The 17,762-nt window shown below is 42.1% G+C and overlaps 1 protein-coding gene across 3 annotated transcripts in view; it reads left to right on the top strand.

Annotated features, from left to right (window-relative positions):
• LOC121282545 (exocyst complex component 1-like) overlaps positions 1 to 17,762 on the top strand; it is a 150,108-nt gene that overhangs the window by 46,895 nt on the left and 85,451 nt on the right. For all 3 annotated transcript variants that reach the window (XM_041196280.1, XM_041196281.1, XM_041196279.1), the window contains exon 3: positions 6,959 to 7,118. In XM_041196280.1, the coding sequence (XP_041052214.1) occupies positions 6,959 to 7,118 (160 nt within the window). The remainder of the gene's footprint in view (positions 1 to 6,958; positions 7,119 to 17,762) is intronic.

Below are 17,762 nucleotides of genomic sequence, written 5' to 3'. Positions count from 1 at the left end.
AACTCTGCCCCCATTCCATCATAATTACCGTTATTTAAGTTTAGCATAGTTGTTTCCCAACTAAGTTTCTCATTCTCAAACTGTACGCTAAATTCCACCATGTTATGGTCACTGTTTCCTAGGGGATCTTTTCTCTGAGATTTATTAAACCTGCCTCATTACACATTACCAGATCCAAAATAGCCTAATCCCTGGTTGGATCCACAACATATTATTCTAGGAAACTGTCCTGAATACACAATGAATTCTTGCTTGTGGATACCTCTGTCAATTTGATTTTCCCAATCTACATGAAGATTAAAGTTACTCACGATTAATATACTGCCTTTTTTACATGCCTTCATTATCTCCTGATTTATTTTCTGTCCTGTAGCACAGCTCCTTGTTAGGAGGCCTACAGACTGCTCCCACCAGTGTCTTCTTCCCCTTGTTATTTCTTACCTCTACCCATATGGATTCCACACCTTCCAATCCAGGATCATTTCTTGCTATCGTACTTATTCCATCTCATACTAACAAAGCTACCCCACAACCCTTTCCTTCCTGCCAGCCCTTTTGAAAAGTCATATACCTGAATATTTAGTTCCCAGCTTTGATTTCCTTGTAACCATGTCTCCGTAATGTCTGTAAGATCATACCTATTAACCTCTATTTGAGCCGTTAATTCATTTATTTTGTTCCAAATACTACGTGCATTTAAGAGTCATTAATTGTACCTTTTTACCATTTTTCCCCTTTTGACCCTATTTGCTGCTTTTTTTTATGTTCATACACTCTGTCCCTTCCTGACACACTCAGGATAGCTGCCCTGCAATGCTGCCATTTTGCTTTGTTAACCTATGTACCCCCTCTACACCAGAACCCTTCCCCACTCTATTTAGTTTAAAGCCCTGTCTACAGCCCTAGTTATTCGATTCTCCAGGATACTGGTCCCAGCTTGGTTCAAGTGAAGCCCATCCTACCGTAAAAGCTCCCTTCTACCTCAGTACTGGAGCCAGTGCCCATTGAACTGAAACCCATTCCTCCCACACCAATCTTTGAGCCACGCATTTAACTCCTTGATTTTATTTATCCTATGGCAGTTTGCATGTGGCTCAGGTAGTAATCCCAAGAACTTTGGAGGTTCTGCTTTTTAATTTAGTTCCTAATTGTTCAAATTCTTTCAGCAGAACCTCCTTTCTACTTACTCCTATCCATGTTGTTGGTACCAACATGGCTGATGACAACTGGATCCTTCCCCTCCCACTCTGAGTTCCACTCCAGCCCTGAGGAGATATCCTTAACCCTGGCAACACAGCCTTTGGGACTCATGATCACGGCTGCAGAGAACAGTAGCAATCCCCTAATTATGCTGTCCCCCTACCACTACTATGTTCCTATTTCCTCCCCCCACTTGAATGGCTCCCTATACACAGTGCCATGGTCAGTTTGCTCATCCTTCCTGCAGTCCCTGCTCTCGTCCGCACAGCTTTCAAGAGCCTCGTGACTGTTGGACAGTTACAGGGGCTGAGGCTCCTCGAAGACTACCCCCTGTGTCCCCATACCTGCCGTCACACCCTCCAGTCCCTGATCACCTGCCAAATTTTGAATTACCTAACCTGTGGGGTGTGACTGCTTCCTGGAGCAAAGTGTCCAGGTAACTTTTCCCCTCCCTGATTTTTTTTTAATTCTTTCATGGGATGTGGGCATTTGTTGCCCATCCCTAATTGTCTTTTAACCGAGTGGCTTGCTAGACCATTTCAGAGGACAATTAAGAGTCAACCACATTGCTGTGGATCTGGAATCACATGTAGGCCAGACCAGGACAGCAGATTTCCTACCCTAAAGGACATTAGTGAACTAGATGGTTTTTTGTTACAATAATCAATAATAATTTCATGATCACTGTTACTGAACTAGCTTTATATTCCAGATTTATTAACTGAATTCAAATTCAACCTATTCAAATAGTGGGATTTGAACCCATATCTCCACAGCATTAGCCTGGGCCACTGGATTACTAGTCCAGCAACATTACCACTACACCATTGTCTCCCTTAAAATATCCCAGCAATGAATAAAACACAAGCATTTACTGTTTAAATACATATTCTATCAATGTAACATACCTTCTCAGGATAAGTATATGACAAAATATTAGATTTAGAACTTTTTATGCCGTTAACTGGACCAGCAGCATGAGTGCCACTCAAAATCATATTGCATGCCACCTTTGGAACACATGCTGTAGGTTGCCGACCCCTGGTCTAAACCAAAGTATTTAAAAGTCCCTGAAGCTTGACTTCTGATCTTTAATACACATTTCCCAAATTCCACAGTACCAGCCCATAAGAAATCATCAACATGCACCACAAAGATGCTGAAAGTTTCCCTTTTTGATGCCAGTAAAACACTGCAGGATCTGCTTTTAGTTCCTGCACTAAAAGGAACTAAAAAACATCACACCCTCGAGGCATTATTCAGGCCATAAACATATTTGTTTAATTTCCATAGTTTCCCTTTTGCATCACCTGCCCCTTTAGGCAGTTTCAGAAACACTCACTCACTTTTCCAGAACTGCTTCATCCAATTCAGTGTCATGGGAAGTCTTAGCTTATCCTGACAGGCAATGGGCACTAGGCGGGGTACACCCAGGATGATATGCCAGTCCATCACAGAGCACACACACACACACACACACACACACACACACACACACACACACACACACACACACACACACACACACACACACACAAAAAAAAACACACACACACACAGACAATTTACCATAACCAATCCACTATACAGCACATCTTTGGCTGGCGGGAGGAAACCAGAGCATCCGGTGGAAACCCACGCAGACACGGGGAGAACATGCAAACTCTACACAGACAGACACCAGTGGTCTGGATCAAACCCAGGTCCCTGGAGCTGCGCCACTGACATGCCCAGGTTTCACTTCCCTGAAAATGTTCACCCTGTAGAAATGCAACTTTTATGTCAATTGATCTACACTCCCATGAATATGTGGCCAAAAGAACAAAAAAAAAATATTTTCATGGTTATGTTTCCAGGTGTGGAGGGTCCACTTTAACATCTGTATCGCTCTTCAAAACCCCTGAGCTACTAGCCTTACTTTAGCCTTAAAAGTCCCAAATGAATTGACGTTTTCCATACAATTCTTCTATGTGATAAGGCTGGTTGTCCCCTATCTAGTGTTTAAGAATAAATTCCAAATTCCTTACATCTACCTATTTCCTTTTGTTCTGCTTGTTTATTAGTTTACCCTCTAGATTGTTAGCAGCCACCAAAACTTCACAGTCATGAGGACTTCTGCTTAGTCTAATCTTGAGACTTGAGTATTGCTGAAAAGAGAGACATGTCAGAGCATTTCATCTTGTACTCAAAGGGACATCACTTTTGTGTCTCTTGGGCAGCCCATACATATGCAGACATAGCTAACAGTGAGGACGAACCCTGTCATATATATCACGCGGTAGCGATGAGCTAAGTCTAGCAAGGGTTTTTTTTAGTTTACTTTCAGGCAAGGCTGTCCAGCCTTGTTGAGTGACAGGTCCATTGGATACAAATTTGGACCTGTCATTAAATATGGCATGCATTTTGTTGATACAGTCATGCTTGTTAAGGATGACTATTCCCTTTCTGATGTTGGTCTTAAGGCCTCACAACTCTAAGACGTTTGCATTGCATGTGTAAGTCAGACAGGTTGTTCAGAATCCCGCAATATGCGTTCACTAGATCAGCTGGGTGCACTTTTAAGGATTCAGCGTCTTCAGTGGACGCTGGTTTGTGGTGGGATAGTTGGGAGTAGATGAGTTCAAACTCAGCAAGTACTTCTTCCTGTTTGAATTGGGATGAAGACACACCAAAATTGAAACCATGTGCAAGAACAAACACAAGACACACAAAAGTGATGTCCCTCTCCGCCCTATCTTACCTATGACTGCTTCAGCACAACATGAATTGGCCAAATGGTTGGGCAAATTTATTCAAACACTTTTGACCAAGTTTTCCAAATACACATTGAAGGACTCTTTCACATTTGCGAAGGCCATACAAGACTTGCATATCAATAGCAATGCTTTGTCCATGTACTCATTTGACATTGCTAGCCTATTCACTAATGTTTCACTTAAGGAAGCCATAGATATTTGCGCTGCAGCATTATATCATGGCAATCTAGACCTGCCACCATTGTGTGAATCAATATTCATTGAACTTATGAACTTGGCAACTCACAGAGTTGAGTTCAGTTTTAATGACACCATGCATGCCCAAATAGATGGTGTTGCCATAGGATCCCCTCTAGGCCCTGTTCTTCCAAATATCCTTGTTGGGTTCCATGAGAAACATGTCTTCAATGGATGACACCTAACCTCCCTCCCTTCACATATGTCCAATATGTGGATGATACATTTGCTATTTTTAAATCCTCAGCTGCATGTAGTAATTTCCTTACATGTCTCCATGGGCTCCATCCTGCACTCAAATTCACATTTGAAATGGAGCTGTCAAATGAACTCCCCTTCCTTGATGTACTAGACAAGAAATCTGCCAGGGAGTTCTCTACCGCAGTCTACCGCAAGCCTCCCTTCACTGGTCAGTATACGTTTTGGGACCCTTACAGTTCCACATGCTATAAGATTGTCTTGTCAGCAACGTTGTAAATAGGGCCCGAGCCATTTGTTCACCATGCAAGCTTGATGCCAAAATAGGATGCACAAAAGGTACTCTGGAGGATATTGGCTACCCTGATCAGATAATTTTGTGCTGTATATCACACAAACTAATGAACGGGCCTAAAGTTGTCACTTTCGGCCCTGAAGAGCAAGTTTTCTCAAAAATTCAAGCAACAGGTGAAACTAGCTGTTTCACACTGCAATGCTGCAATAGCAACATGAGTGGTATTTATCACTAACAGGATGCTGCTATCAAGCCAAAAAGATGTTCTGCCTATCACACAAATGAGTAATGTGTTTTATGAATTTCAATGCCAGTGTGATGTGTAGGCTGTACGTCCCAAAGACTGGCGGATCATATCAAACAGCATGTCCCAGCCTCTGTTCACAATGGGCAAGGTACAGACTGTACCCAACCAGTCCTTGCTTGCAAAACTCCAGTCCCACCTACTGCTGGGATCGTCCAGTCCCGCTGAAATTTAATCACTCGCGTCACTCGCCGGTCCCGCCACAGTGGGGCTGGAAAATCCCGGCCACGGTGTTCAACATTAGATGTGGTTCCGTGATTGGACAGCATTTGCTAAATAATTCTCAGTGTGCTAAGAATTACGCTGACAACCAATTTAAGAGTGTCAGTCAGGCTTGTAGCGCGGCGCATTTGCATGTACTGGAAACGGCATATATTAATACACAGGAACCTGTTTGCAGACAGAAAGAACATGTGTATACATTGTGCCTCTTTCAGCTAAACAAAATAAGTGACAGCCATTTGTTGACTCATTCCTCATGCTTTGACCAATCAGGGTCTAGCTGCCTGCTTTAAATTTCAAACAATGCTTGGCAGTTAACCATCTCTGGTACATACTTCATGGCAATGCCTCTACCAATCGGAATCGCTTGCCAACCAATCAGCACTACCGTCACATACAGTATATATTGTTGTTTTCCCCTTATATTGGTATTCTTGTGAAGTGTCCTGATGAGTGTAAGATGAAAAGCTTCGCCATGTCTCTCTTCAGCAATACCAAACAACGATCTTGAGACTGTTCTACAGCCCTCATTTATTATGCAATCTATTCGAGCTGTGATCTCCATTTTCACTTCGGTCTCTTTCGGAACTGCTGTAAGATCTCTCGTGTGGTCAGACCCTCTCTCCGGTCATTTTCTAATGCAAAAGTTGCTCTCGAGCCCACCATTAGAACTCATACTGCACTTTCTTACTTTTTTGTCTATTACCCTATCCATATGCGACACTCTCTGCCATTTCCTTGTTTACAATTATTACATCTTCAAACTCATCCACTTAGGGACCAACATTTAGTATAGCTGTTCTCTTCCTTCTTATGTACTTGTAGTAGCTATTACTGTTTTTGTTTATTTCTTTTTCTCAATCTATATTAGATTTCCAAAATTTTTCCAAATTCTGGCCCACCAGCATCACTTCACAACATTTTATTTTATTCTTACTTGGATGTGGGTCTTGTTGCCCATTCCTTAAACTGAGTGAATTGCCAGGTCATTTCAGAGGATAATTCCAAGGGACATTGGATCTGTGGATCTGAGTTCCAAGGAGGTCAGACCTTCTTACCTTTCACTTTTTACAACAATGCTTTCAGGGTCACCATTGCTGAAACTAGCTTTTCAATTCCAGATTTAAAATACACCAGCTGCCATGGTGGGATTTGAACCCATGTCCCCCAAAGGATTAGCCTGGGCCATTAACCACTACACGACCATCATATGCCTTTTCTTTTAATTTGATACCATCCTTTATTACCTTCTTTCTTCACAGATGATTCATCTTTCTAGTGGCATCTTTCTTTCTCAGTGGAATATATCTTTGTTACAAATTATCAAATGTCTCCTGAAATGCCTGCTACTGCTTATCAACTGTTTTACCATTTAATCTATTTTGCCAGTCCACTTTAGCCAACTTCATCTTCATACCTTTGTAAATGCCTTTAGTTTAAGACACTGGCATGGATGTTCCAATTGCGACATAACTTCTGACTTTCCAAAAGTTTTGATTGATAGGACTATAAATATGAACTAACAAATTAGGAGCAGAAGTAGGCCATTGGGTCCCTTGAGCGTCCTCTGCCATTTGATAAGATCACAGCTGATCTGATTGTGGTTTGACATCTATGAAACGCTAAGAAAAAACTCTTGGGTGCATTTAGATTGAGATTGAAAATTGTTAAATGGTAGTTGAATATTTTGAACAGTTTAATGTTTCATGTGCCTGAGAGTTGATATTGCACTTTATTTTCTTATAGGATAATCCGGAATTTGATTTGCAGTTTGATAAAGTATACAAGTGGATCGCCGGTAATTCTGGAGAGAAAAATAACTTTATGTCCTGTCTCTTCAAGCTCAATCGTCGTTATCTACACAACAGAATTAAGTTTGTAAACGTCAGTTCTCACATTTTGGAAGGTAAAATCCACACAAGAATGGTTCTTTATTCTCTTACAAAAATGTAAAATGCATTTTACACATAATGTTTAAAATTTTATGGGGCCCCAGTGCCAATATGGGCAGTAAAATCAGTGATATGACTGCCTGCCAAATTTTCCAAGGTGTGATTATTAGAAAGACAATAGGGATGCACTGGGATCACCCAATGCTGGAAACTTGAGCACGAATTTCTCAGAATTTAATTTTTTTAAGTGTTTTATTTGCTCTCAGAACTTGCTCAATTGTCGCATGTTGCATCATGGTACTCAGCTCCAACACATCATAACTAGCGTCAGGCCTAGTCTGAGTGCACAACCAGTTCAACTGCCTAACGTTGGGGTTGGTTAGCTTAGTTGGCTGGGCACCTGATTTGTGATGCCAGTGGCGTGGGCTTAATTCCCATACTGGCTAAGCTCATCAATGAAGGCCCTGTCTTCTCAATTCGCCCCTCGTCTGAGGCATGGTGACCCCTAGGTTAAACTCACCATCAGTCGTCTATCTCTAATGAGAGAGCAGCCTGTAGTCCTCTGGGACTACGGTGACTTTCAGTACTATGGAAAATTCTATTATAAAAGATGTGATAGTTGGAAAATAAAGGTATGATTGGGCAGAGTCAACATGTATTTATGAAAGGAAATAATGTTTGACAAACCTGTTGGAGTTTTTTGAGGATGTAACTGGCAGAATAGATAAGGGGGGAACCAGTGGATGTGGCGTATTTGGATTTTCAGAAAGCTTTGATAAAGTCCCACACACGAGGCAGTGTTGCACTTCATTGTTCAGGTTTTTGATGGATGGAATCAGCCAAATTTGAAGTGGGTATCACTTGGCTCCTAGCAGCCGTCCCATAAGTATGCTTGCAAGTTCAAAAGCATCATGGAGCTTGGACTACCGCGGAATGAAAACATTATGACCATGAAACCATTGCCAATTGTTGTAAAAACCCATCTGGTTCACTAATGTCCTTTTGGCAAGGAAATCTGCTGCCTTTACCTGTTCTGGCCTACATATGACTCGAGACCCACAGCAAAGTGGTTGACTCTTAAATGCCCTCTGAACAAGGGCAATTAGGGATGGGAAATAAATGTGGTCCTAGCCAGCGATGCCCACATCCAATGAATAGAAAAAAATAGCCTTCTGAAAATCAGGTGACTATGGGCACTGTTACAAAATTGAAACTTCTTATCTTCCTCCTGCCTTTTCAAAAAATACATTTATGAAGTTTATGCAATTTTTTTAGTTGAACTACTAACAGATTAAGTTAAGTTATAACTTTATTTACCCACAGCTAACAAAATGCTTTATTTACAGTGGCCAGTCATTACCTCTGCAGTGAGTAGTGGCTTAGCTCTACAAGCTTAAAACCAGTTACACAGTAACTTTTGTCGTTTCTGGTGAAAGGTCAGTGACCTGGAACATTTGGCTGAGTTTTAGATCCAGGGTCTTGATCCTGACACTGGACTGAATTCCAGGCAGTAACTCAGAAGTGACGATGACGTGGCCCTGGGGGAGATTTTCAAGTAAGCGACCTCACATTTCTCTGCATTGAACACCATCAGTCATGCTTCAACCCATTGCACCATCCTTTCTGTTACCCAAAACCTATAGTTATCCCCATCATGATCTACTATTTCATCAGTTCTGTATCATCTACAAATTTATAATACCGCTGCTTAAGCCCAAGTCTAGGTCATTTATAAAACTTAAAGGAAGTAATGGACCAAAACTAACCCTTGGGAACACTGCTGCAAATTATCTCCCAATCTGAAAAACATCCATCACTTGTCACACATTTCCTTGTCACTGAGCCAGTGTTGTATCTGTACTGCCACTTTCTGCTTATTTCCACATACTTCTATCTTATTGAAAAGCCTTCTGTGTGGTATTTTGTCCAGTACCTTCCAAATGCCCATTTAGTGTAGTACCTTGATCAGTGGCCTCTGTTGCGTCATCAAAGAATTCAATCGAGTTAATCAGAGACAATTTACCTTTAACAGGTAGCTCTCTTTGATTGACTCATGTCTTTCCAAACAAGAATTTATTTTGTGCCTAATAACGGTCTCAAATAACTTCCCCACTACCAATGTTAGCCTGACCTGAAATATAGCTTCCTGGTTTAAACCCTTCCCTTTTCTTGAAAGGCGGTGTAACATGGCAACCCTCCAGTCCTCTATCATTCCTGTATTAAGACCATAAGACATAGGAGCAGAAATTAGGCCATTCGGCCCATTGAGTCTGCTCTGCCATTCAATCATGGCTGATAAGTTTCTCAACCCCATTCTCCCGCCTTTTCCCCGTAACCTTTGATCCCTTTACCAATCAAGAACATATCTATCTCGGTCTTAAATACATTCAATGACCTGGCCTCCACAGCCTTCTGTGGCAATGAATTCCATAGATTCACCACCCTCTGGCTAAAGAAGTTTCTCCTCATCTCTGTTCTAAAAGGTCTTCCCTTTACTCTGAGACTGTGCTCTCGGGTCCTAGTCTCTCCTACTAATGGAAACATCCTCCCCACGTCCACTCTATCCAGGCCTTTCAGTTTTCTGTAAGTTTCAATCAGATCCCCCCTTCATCCTTCTAAGCTCCGAGTATAGACCCAGAGTCCTCAAACGTTCCTCATATGTTAAACCTTTCATTCCAGGGATCATTCTCATGAACCTCCTCTGGACCCTATCCAGGGCCAGCACATCCTTCCTGAGATACAGGGCCCAAAATTGCTCACAATATTCTAAATGTGGTCTGACCAAAGCCTTATAAAGCCCCAGCAGCACATCCCTGTTTTTATATTCTAGTCCTCTCAAAATAAGTGCCAACATTGCATTTGCCTTCCTAACTACTGACCCAAGTTAACCTTAAGAGAATCCTAGACTAGGACTCCTAAGTCCCTTTGCACTCCATATTTCTGAATTCTCTCTCCATTTAGAAAATAGTCTATGCCTCTATTCTTCCTACCAAAGTGCATGACCTCACACTTCCCTACGTTTTATTCCATCTGCCACTTCTTTGCCCATTCTCCTAACCTGTCCAAATCCTTCTGCAGCCTCCCCGCCTCCTCAATACTACCTGTCCCTCCACCTATCTTTGTATCATCTGCAAACTTAGCCAGGATGCCCTCAGTTCCTTCATCTAGATCATTAATGTATAAAGTGAAAAGTTGTGGTCCCAACACTGATCCCTGTGGAACTCCACTAGTCACCGGCTGCCATCCTGAGAAGGACCCCCTTATCCCCACTCTCTGCCTCCTGCCAGACAGCCAATCTTCTATCCATGCTAGTACTTTGCCTCTAACACCATGGGCTCTTATCTTACTGAGCAGCCTCCTGTGTGGCACCTTGTCAAAGGCCTTCTGGAAGTCCAAGTAGATAACATCCATTGGCTCTCCTTTGTCTAACCTACTCATTACATTCTCAAAGAATTCTAACAGCTTTGTCAGGCATGATCTCCCCTTGATGAAACCATGCTGACTTTGCCCGATTTTACCATGCACTTCCAAGTATTCTGAAATCTCATCCTTAATAATGGACTCTAAAATCTTACCAACGACCAAGGTCAGGCTAATTGGCCTGTAATTTCCCGTCTTTTGCCTCACTTCCTTCTTAAACAGGGGGGTTACATTAGCGATTTTCCAGTCCTCTGGGACCCTCCCTGACTCCAGTGATTCCTGAAAGATCGCCACTAACGCCTCCACTATCTCTTCAGCTATCTCCTTCAGAACTCTGGGGTGTAATCCATCTGGTCCAGGTGATTTATCCACCTTCAGACCTTTCAGTTAACCTAGCACCTTCTCCTTGGTAATGGCCACCATAATCACCTCTGCCCCTCGACTCTCTTGAACTTTGGGGATGTTACTCGTGTCTTCCGCTGTGAAATCTGACGCAAAGTACCTATTCAGTTCCTCTGCCATTTCTTTGTTCTCCACTACTACTTCTCCAGCGTCATTTTCCAGTGGCCCAATGTCCACTTTTGCCTCTCTTTTACCCTTTATATATCTAAAAAAAACTCTTGCAATCTTCTCTTATATTACTGGCTAGTTTACCCTCATATTTAATCTTCTCCCTCCTTATTTCTTTTTTAGTTGTCCTCTGTTGGTCTTTGTAGGCTTCCCAATCTCCTGGTTTCCCACTGCTCTTCGCCGCATTGTATGCTTTCTCTTTAGCTTTTATGCTGTCCCTGACTTCCCTTGTCAGCCATGGTTGCCTCGTCCTCTCTTTAGTATGCTTCTTCTTCCTAGGGATAAATTTTTGCTGTGTCTCTCAAATTACTCCCAGAAACTCCTGCCATTGCTGTTCCACTGTCTTTCCTGCTAGGCTCATCTCCCAGTCAATTCTGGCCAGCTCCTCCCTCATGCCTCTGTAGTTGCCTTTATTCAACTGCAATACCGTTACATCTGATTCCAGCTTTTTCCTCTCAAATTGCAGGGTAAATTCTATCATATTATGGTCACTTCCTCCTAAGGGTTCCTTCACCTTAAGCTCCCTTATCAAATCTGCCTCATTACATATCACTAAATCTAGAATTGTCTGTTCCCTAGTGGGCTCCACCACAAGCTGCTCCAAAAAGCCATCTCATAGACATTCCACAAGTTCCATTTCTTGGGATCCACTACCAACCTGATTTTCCCAGTCTACCTGCATATTGAAATCTCCCCCATGATCACTGTAACCTTGCCTTTCTTACACACCTTTTCTATCTCCTGGTGTATCTTGTGCCTCATATCCTGACCACTGTTCAGAGGTCTGTACATAACTCCCATTATGGTTTTTTTAACCTTTGCGGTTCCTCAACTCTGCCCACAGATTCTACATCATCTGACCCTACATCATTCCTTGCTATCGATTTAATTTCATTTCTTACTAACAAAGCAACCCCATCCGCTCTGCCAAACTGCCTATCTTTTCGAAAGGATATATATCCTTGGATATTTAGCTCCCAGTCCTGATCCCCTTGCAGCCATGTCTCTGTAATGCCCACCACATCATACCTGCCAATTTCAATCTGCGCCACAAGCTCATTTACCTTATTTTGTATACTGCATGCATTCAGATACAATACCTTCAGTGCTGTATTTCCCGTCCCCTTTCTCATTGTCATCCATTTGACACATCCAGCAACAACATCTCCAGAAGTACCGTCATGGAATGGAACTGTTCTGGCCACATTTTTCCTTGCTTCCATTTATTTTCATAAAAAATGTCTTATTTGGCAAGGATGTTGATTAAAACACTTCTCCTTTTGAATGCAATCTCCTCTTCACGGGTTAGCAGTAGTTTTTTTATGAACTGCTTCTGATCAGATTTTGTGACACCTAGCCATTAGCTTGCCTGGCCGGACTCACTTTTCCATAAGCAGGGAGCTTTTTTAAATAAAGATGACACAAAATTTTGTGAACTTACTCTCTCTGATACCAACACTGAACACCTATATCACAGGTAACCGTGGGCACTCTTTGAAAAGAATTGGAACTTATTACCTTCTACTATTTCAAAAAAATACACAAAGAAATTTTTACGCTTTTTTTGTAGATTAAGCTGAGTAATAACTTTATTTACCCACAGTTAAGAAAATTCTTTATTTACAGTGTTCAGTCACTATCTCTGCAATGAGTGGCAGCTTAGTTTTACAAGCTTAAAATCTATTCCACTGTAACTTTTGCCAAGTCATTGACCTGGAACATTGGGCTGAGGTTTAGTTCCAGGGTCCTGATCGCAACATTGGGCTGAATTCTAGGTCAGAAACCCAGAGGTGGTCATGGTGTGGCGCTGGATGACATTTTAGAAGAGATAACCAATTAAGAGGCCACCTCTGGGAGCCCCATCCAATTAAGGGACGGCAGACAGGTTTCACAACAGGAGGGCCTCAAGATTCTGAATGGCTAATAATCCCGCAGTGTGACTTTAGGTGGGGGACCACGGCTGCTAGGCCATCATTGTGGAGTAAGAACCCTTCCAAGGAATGGCCTGCAGCCATAGCTGTGGTTCTCGCTGCCCAGCGGATTAATGCTGGGCTGCTGAGCAGGATGCCCCCTGGACCAAGCCCCCTCCACCCCTTCCAGCCTGTTAATATGGCAATCATCTTGTTAAAACCAATTGGTAGTTAAACAGGTGATGGGCATCAGTAATCCTAGCTGAATAGAATAAAAAGGTACAGCTGGAACACTTTGTGGGGAAGTTAGTAGAACTGAGGAGTTGTCTTGGAAATAAATCAGTTTTAACCAAGAGACCTGCCTGGATTAATTCTTCCACCACAACCTCTTATTGTGAGTAACATGATAGCAGAGAATGAACTTTAAGCTTTGCTGATTGATTGCTGCACGTGAAGCTTTCTGTCTCAGTCCTCTGAGGGAAAAGAAGTGCACTGTTGCTAACAAGTTATGGAATGGCAGAAGGATGGTGCAAAATCGCAAGCTTTGACTATCCCCCAATTTTTTCTGACACTGAATCTTATCAGCAATGGAAGGCTGAAGTTGAAATGCGGACACAGGTTACTGCTATACCCCAGAAGAAACAAGGTATGGCTTTGGTGTTATCATTACCCAGCCAAAAGTAAGATAAGAAGTAAAGTATTTTCAGAGTGGAAAGTGGGTGATTTGGATCATGAAGAGTGATTGAACCGTCTGATACAATTTTTGGATAAGTTATACAAAAAGGATGAGTTATTGGAAGCGTATGAAGCTTGGATGATCTTTGATAGGTTTAGGAAATCAGATGATCAGCCCATGGAAGAATATATCATGGATTTTGATAAATGGTACAGGAGACTACAGCGATTTGAACTTGAAATTCCAGAATCGGTATTTGCATTTAAACTACTGGACTGTGCTCGCATTTCCCATATTGATAGTCTTTTAGTACTAATGGGGGTTCAGTTCCGAGGGAAAGAACCTCTCTTAGATCAAATGACTGCTGCCCTAAAAAATTTCCTGGGGAAACAGTTGTTCCCTGCCACATTTTTTAGCAAATGCGAACAGCTATGCTGTAAAACAAAGGATAGAGGATTCAATGGTGACCGAATTTTGCGGTCGACCAAATTTTAGATGAAGATTCCAATACAAGGATGGGGTTAATGACAAGAGGTCTGAAAATGGTTGTAACCCGAGCCAATTTGAGAGTCGGGACAAAAAGCATGTCTGGGATGGTGACCGTAGACATTTAAACCCAAAAAATGCATCGAGAATGGTTAATTGGTGTTTTCGGTGTGATTCCCAATACCATTACGCAATGAACTGCCCACAGCGAAGGAATTGTGTTTTTGAAGTGACCCACGAGACGGATTCATCTGAAAATGATGGTGACTGCCATGATGGAATTATATTGATCAGGGTTTGAATCCGGTAATGAGTATCTTGATGGTAGATTCCTTCAACTGTGCAGGCCTGGACAGTAGTTGCACTTCTGTGGTGTGCGGCATGGACTGGCTTAACTGCTATCTGGAGTCTCTTGATGCGGCAGACCGACGGAGGGTCAAGGAGTATGAAAGCTCTATCTGCTTCAGGTTCGGAGATGACAATACATTAACATCCTGCAAAAGGGTGGTCCTCCCTTGTAAAATAGCAGGGATCAATCTGTTTATCAGTACTGATGTGGTTTCTAGCGAGATACCGCTATTGTTGAGTCGATCTGCGCTGAAGAAGGCTCAAGATGACGCTAGATATGAAGAATGATGGAGCAGTTGTGTTTGGGAAAAATGTGGATCTCCATTTTACTCGGTTAGGCCATTACTGCTTACCACTAAGGAATCCAGAGATTTCTCATCAAAAAGTTCATGAAGTTTTGTTAACTGCCGAGAATGAGAATTTTGTGGACAAAAGGATCATTTGGAAATTACATAGACAGTTTGCACATCCAGCGCCACAGAATCTGAAAACTTCGCTTCGAGATGCGGGAGTGGTTGATAAAGGATATAATGATCTTATTGAATGAGTCGCTGTTCAATGTGAAATTTGTCTTAAAGATTACAAGACACCACCACGACCTGTTGTGAGCTTGCCACTAGCCAGGGAGTTTGACAATGCAATGGCAATGGACTTGAAAGTTTGGGACAAGGATAGGGGTTTTTTTTTTACTACACTTCATAGATATGGCAACCAGATTTAGTCTATCCACTGTGATACATAGTAAAGACAAAAGGACCATTGTCGATAATTTCATGGAGAAATGGGTAGGAACAGGATTAGGAACACCAATGAAATTCTTCACAGATAATGGTGGGGAATTCGCCAATGAGGAATTTTGAGATATATGCGAAAATTTAAACATCATAGTTATGCACACTGCAGCTGAGAGCCCGTTCAGTGAAAGAAACCATGCAGTAATAAATGACATATTACATAAAATATTAGTTGATCAACCAGGTTGTAAACTGCTAACGGCGCTAGCATGGGCGGTGCATGCAAAGAACTTTCTGCAAATGGTTGGGGGGGTACAGTCCATGTCGGTTGATGTATGGAAGAAATCCGAAGTTACCTTTGGTGTTGTCAGATGCTCCCCCTGTTCTAGAAGGGACTAACATTAGCTCCACTTTTTCTACTCATCTGAAGGCTTTGCATGCGGGCAGAAAAGCTTTCGTTAAAGCTGAGGTTTCAGAGAAAATCCGGCAGGCCCTACGGCACCGCGTAAGACCATCGGGAATACAGTTTAGACAAGGAGACATGGTATATTATAAAAGGAAAGGCCAGAGAGTGGAAAGGACCTGGCAAGGTTATAAGGAATGATGGAAAACTAGTAATTGTGCAATATGATAATCAAACTGTTAGGGTACATTCTTCACTATTAATTGGTGCTGACTATACCTTTACAGGTTCTGAACAAGGCGAGGAAGCACCATGCACTTCACATACACGTACACTGGGTAGTTATGAGAAGTAGATGACGGCAGATACAGGGTTGACTGACTATAAACAAAGTAATACTGAGGTATAGGACAACGCTATTCGTCTGAAAGGGCAATTACCCAAAGTAGGAACAAAGGTAACATTCATGCCAGAAGAGACCAGTGTGTGGAGGGATGCCACCATCGTAGGGAGAGCAGGAAAGGCCACTGGTAAATACAAACATTGGCTAAATGTCCAGGATGAAGGACAGGAGACAAGACCTATCGATTTGCAAACCGAGGTAAAGATGTGGAAACCCAGATAGCGCAGTATGAATTCTGACAGTGGACCAGAAAGTGGCCGTGGCCCTAGAAAAAGATCACGGATTTGCGAACGGAGTTCTGTTCGCATTGGAGGACGATCATATAGTAGCAGTCCAGAAAGGGAGTGGAATGTGAGTAGAGGCCGTAATTTAACAAAGAAGATTAGAGATCAAGCTAACAATATCAATAGAAGTAGAAGTCCTTATGACAGAGAAATTCTAGTAGCTGTTAATAAATTGGAAAGTAAGCTGAAAAAGGAAGCCAAATGGAAAGAGTTAGAAAGTTGGAAAAAATTTGGGATACATTCTGAAATACCTGACAGTGGATAGCCAGCTTTGTCCCACAGATGGATCTGTACAGAAAAGGTACCCCCAGATGGCACATATAAGGCCAAAGCGAGATTAGTAGCCCGAGGCTTTGAAGAGAGACTAGGAGATTAGGATGTCAGAGTGGACTCGCCTACTGTGGGGAAAGTGAGTTTGAAGATTTTTTTTAGCTATTTTGGCATCCTATTCCTGGGAGTGCAAATTGATTGACATAAAGGCTGCGATTTTAAAGGGGGAGTAGTTTCAAAGGGAAGTTTTTTTTGAAACCATCCGAAGAAGCCGGGGATGTAGAAGGAAAGTGATGGAAATTGAATAAGTGTGTTTATGGGTTGAATGATGCATCAAGAGTATGGTATTTTTCTGTGAGGTCTGTCTTGTTGAAAATAGTTTGCATTCGGTTAAAGACAAACCCCGCGATGTTCTACTGGTACCATAGGGAGAAACTAGCTGGGAACTTTATCATGCACATTGATGATTTCCTGTGGGGAGGATCTGTAGAATTTGAACAATGGTTAATTGAGAAGATAAAGAAGGAATTCCAGGTCGGAAGTCAGGCTTCTGGGGCCTTTAAATACATAGGTTTAGACATTAAGCAGAGCAATTTAGAAGTGACATTGAATCAACAATCTTATCTAGAAAATATTAATTATATCCCAATAACTTGTGATAGATCCTCACAAAAAGAGGATCCTGCTACAAAGGAAGAAACCGAACAGTTGAGAAGTTTGATTGGGCAGTTGAACTGGTTGTGCATTCAGACTAGCCTGATGCTAGTTATGATGCGTTGGAGCTGAGTACCATGATGAAACATGCGACAGTTGAGCAAGTTCTGAGACCAAATAAAACACTTTCAAAAAAAATTAAATTCTGAGAGACGTGTGCTCAAGACCCAGCCTTGGGTGATTCAGAAGATATGAGGTTGGTCATTTTTAGTGCTGCTTCACATGCCAATCTTCCAGATGGGTACTCTAGCACAGCAGGGTTCATCATATTCTTGGTGGGAAAGAACGATAAATGTTGCCTACTGGCTTGGGAGACCAAGAAAATAAAAAGGGTAGTGAAAAGCACCTTAGCTGCTGAAACGTTAGCCTTAGTAGAGGCATTAGATATGGGGGTTTACTTGCCCAATATATTGACAGAAATATTATATAAGGGGGCAATG

Source organism: Carcharodon carcharias, chromosome 9 (genome assembly GCF_017639515.1).
Source record: "Carcharodon carcharias isolate sCarCar2 chromosome 9, sCarCar2.pri, whole genome shotgun sequence".
NCBI classification, from domain to species: Eukaryota; Metazoa; Chordata; class Chondrichthyes; order Lamniformes; family Lamnidae; genus Carcharodon; species Carcharodon carcharias.
This window is presented reverse-complemented; position numbering and strand designations above follow the sequence as displayed.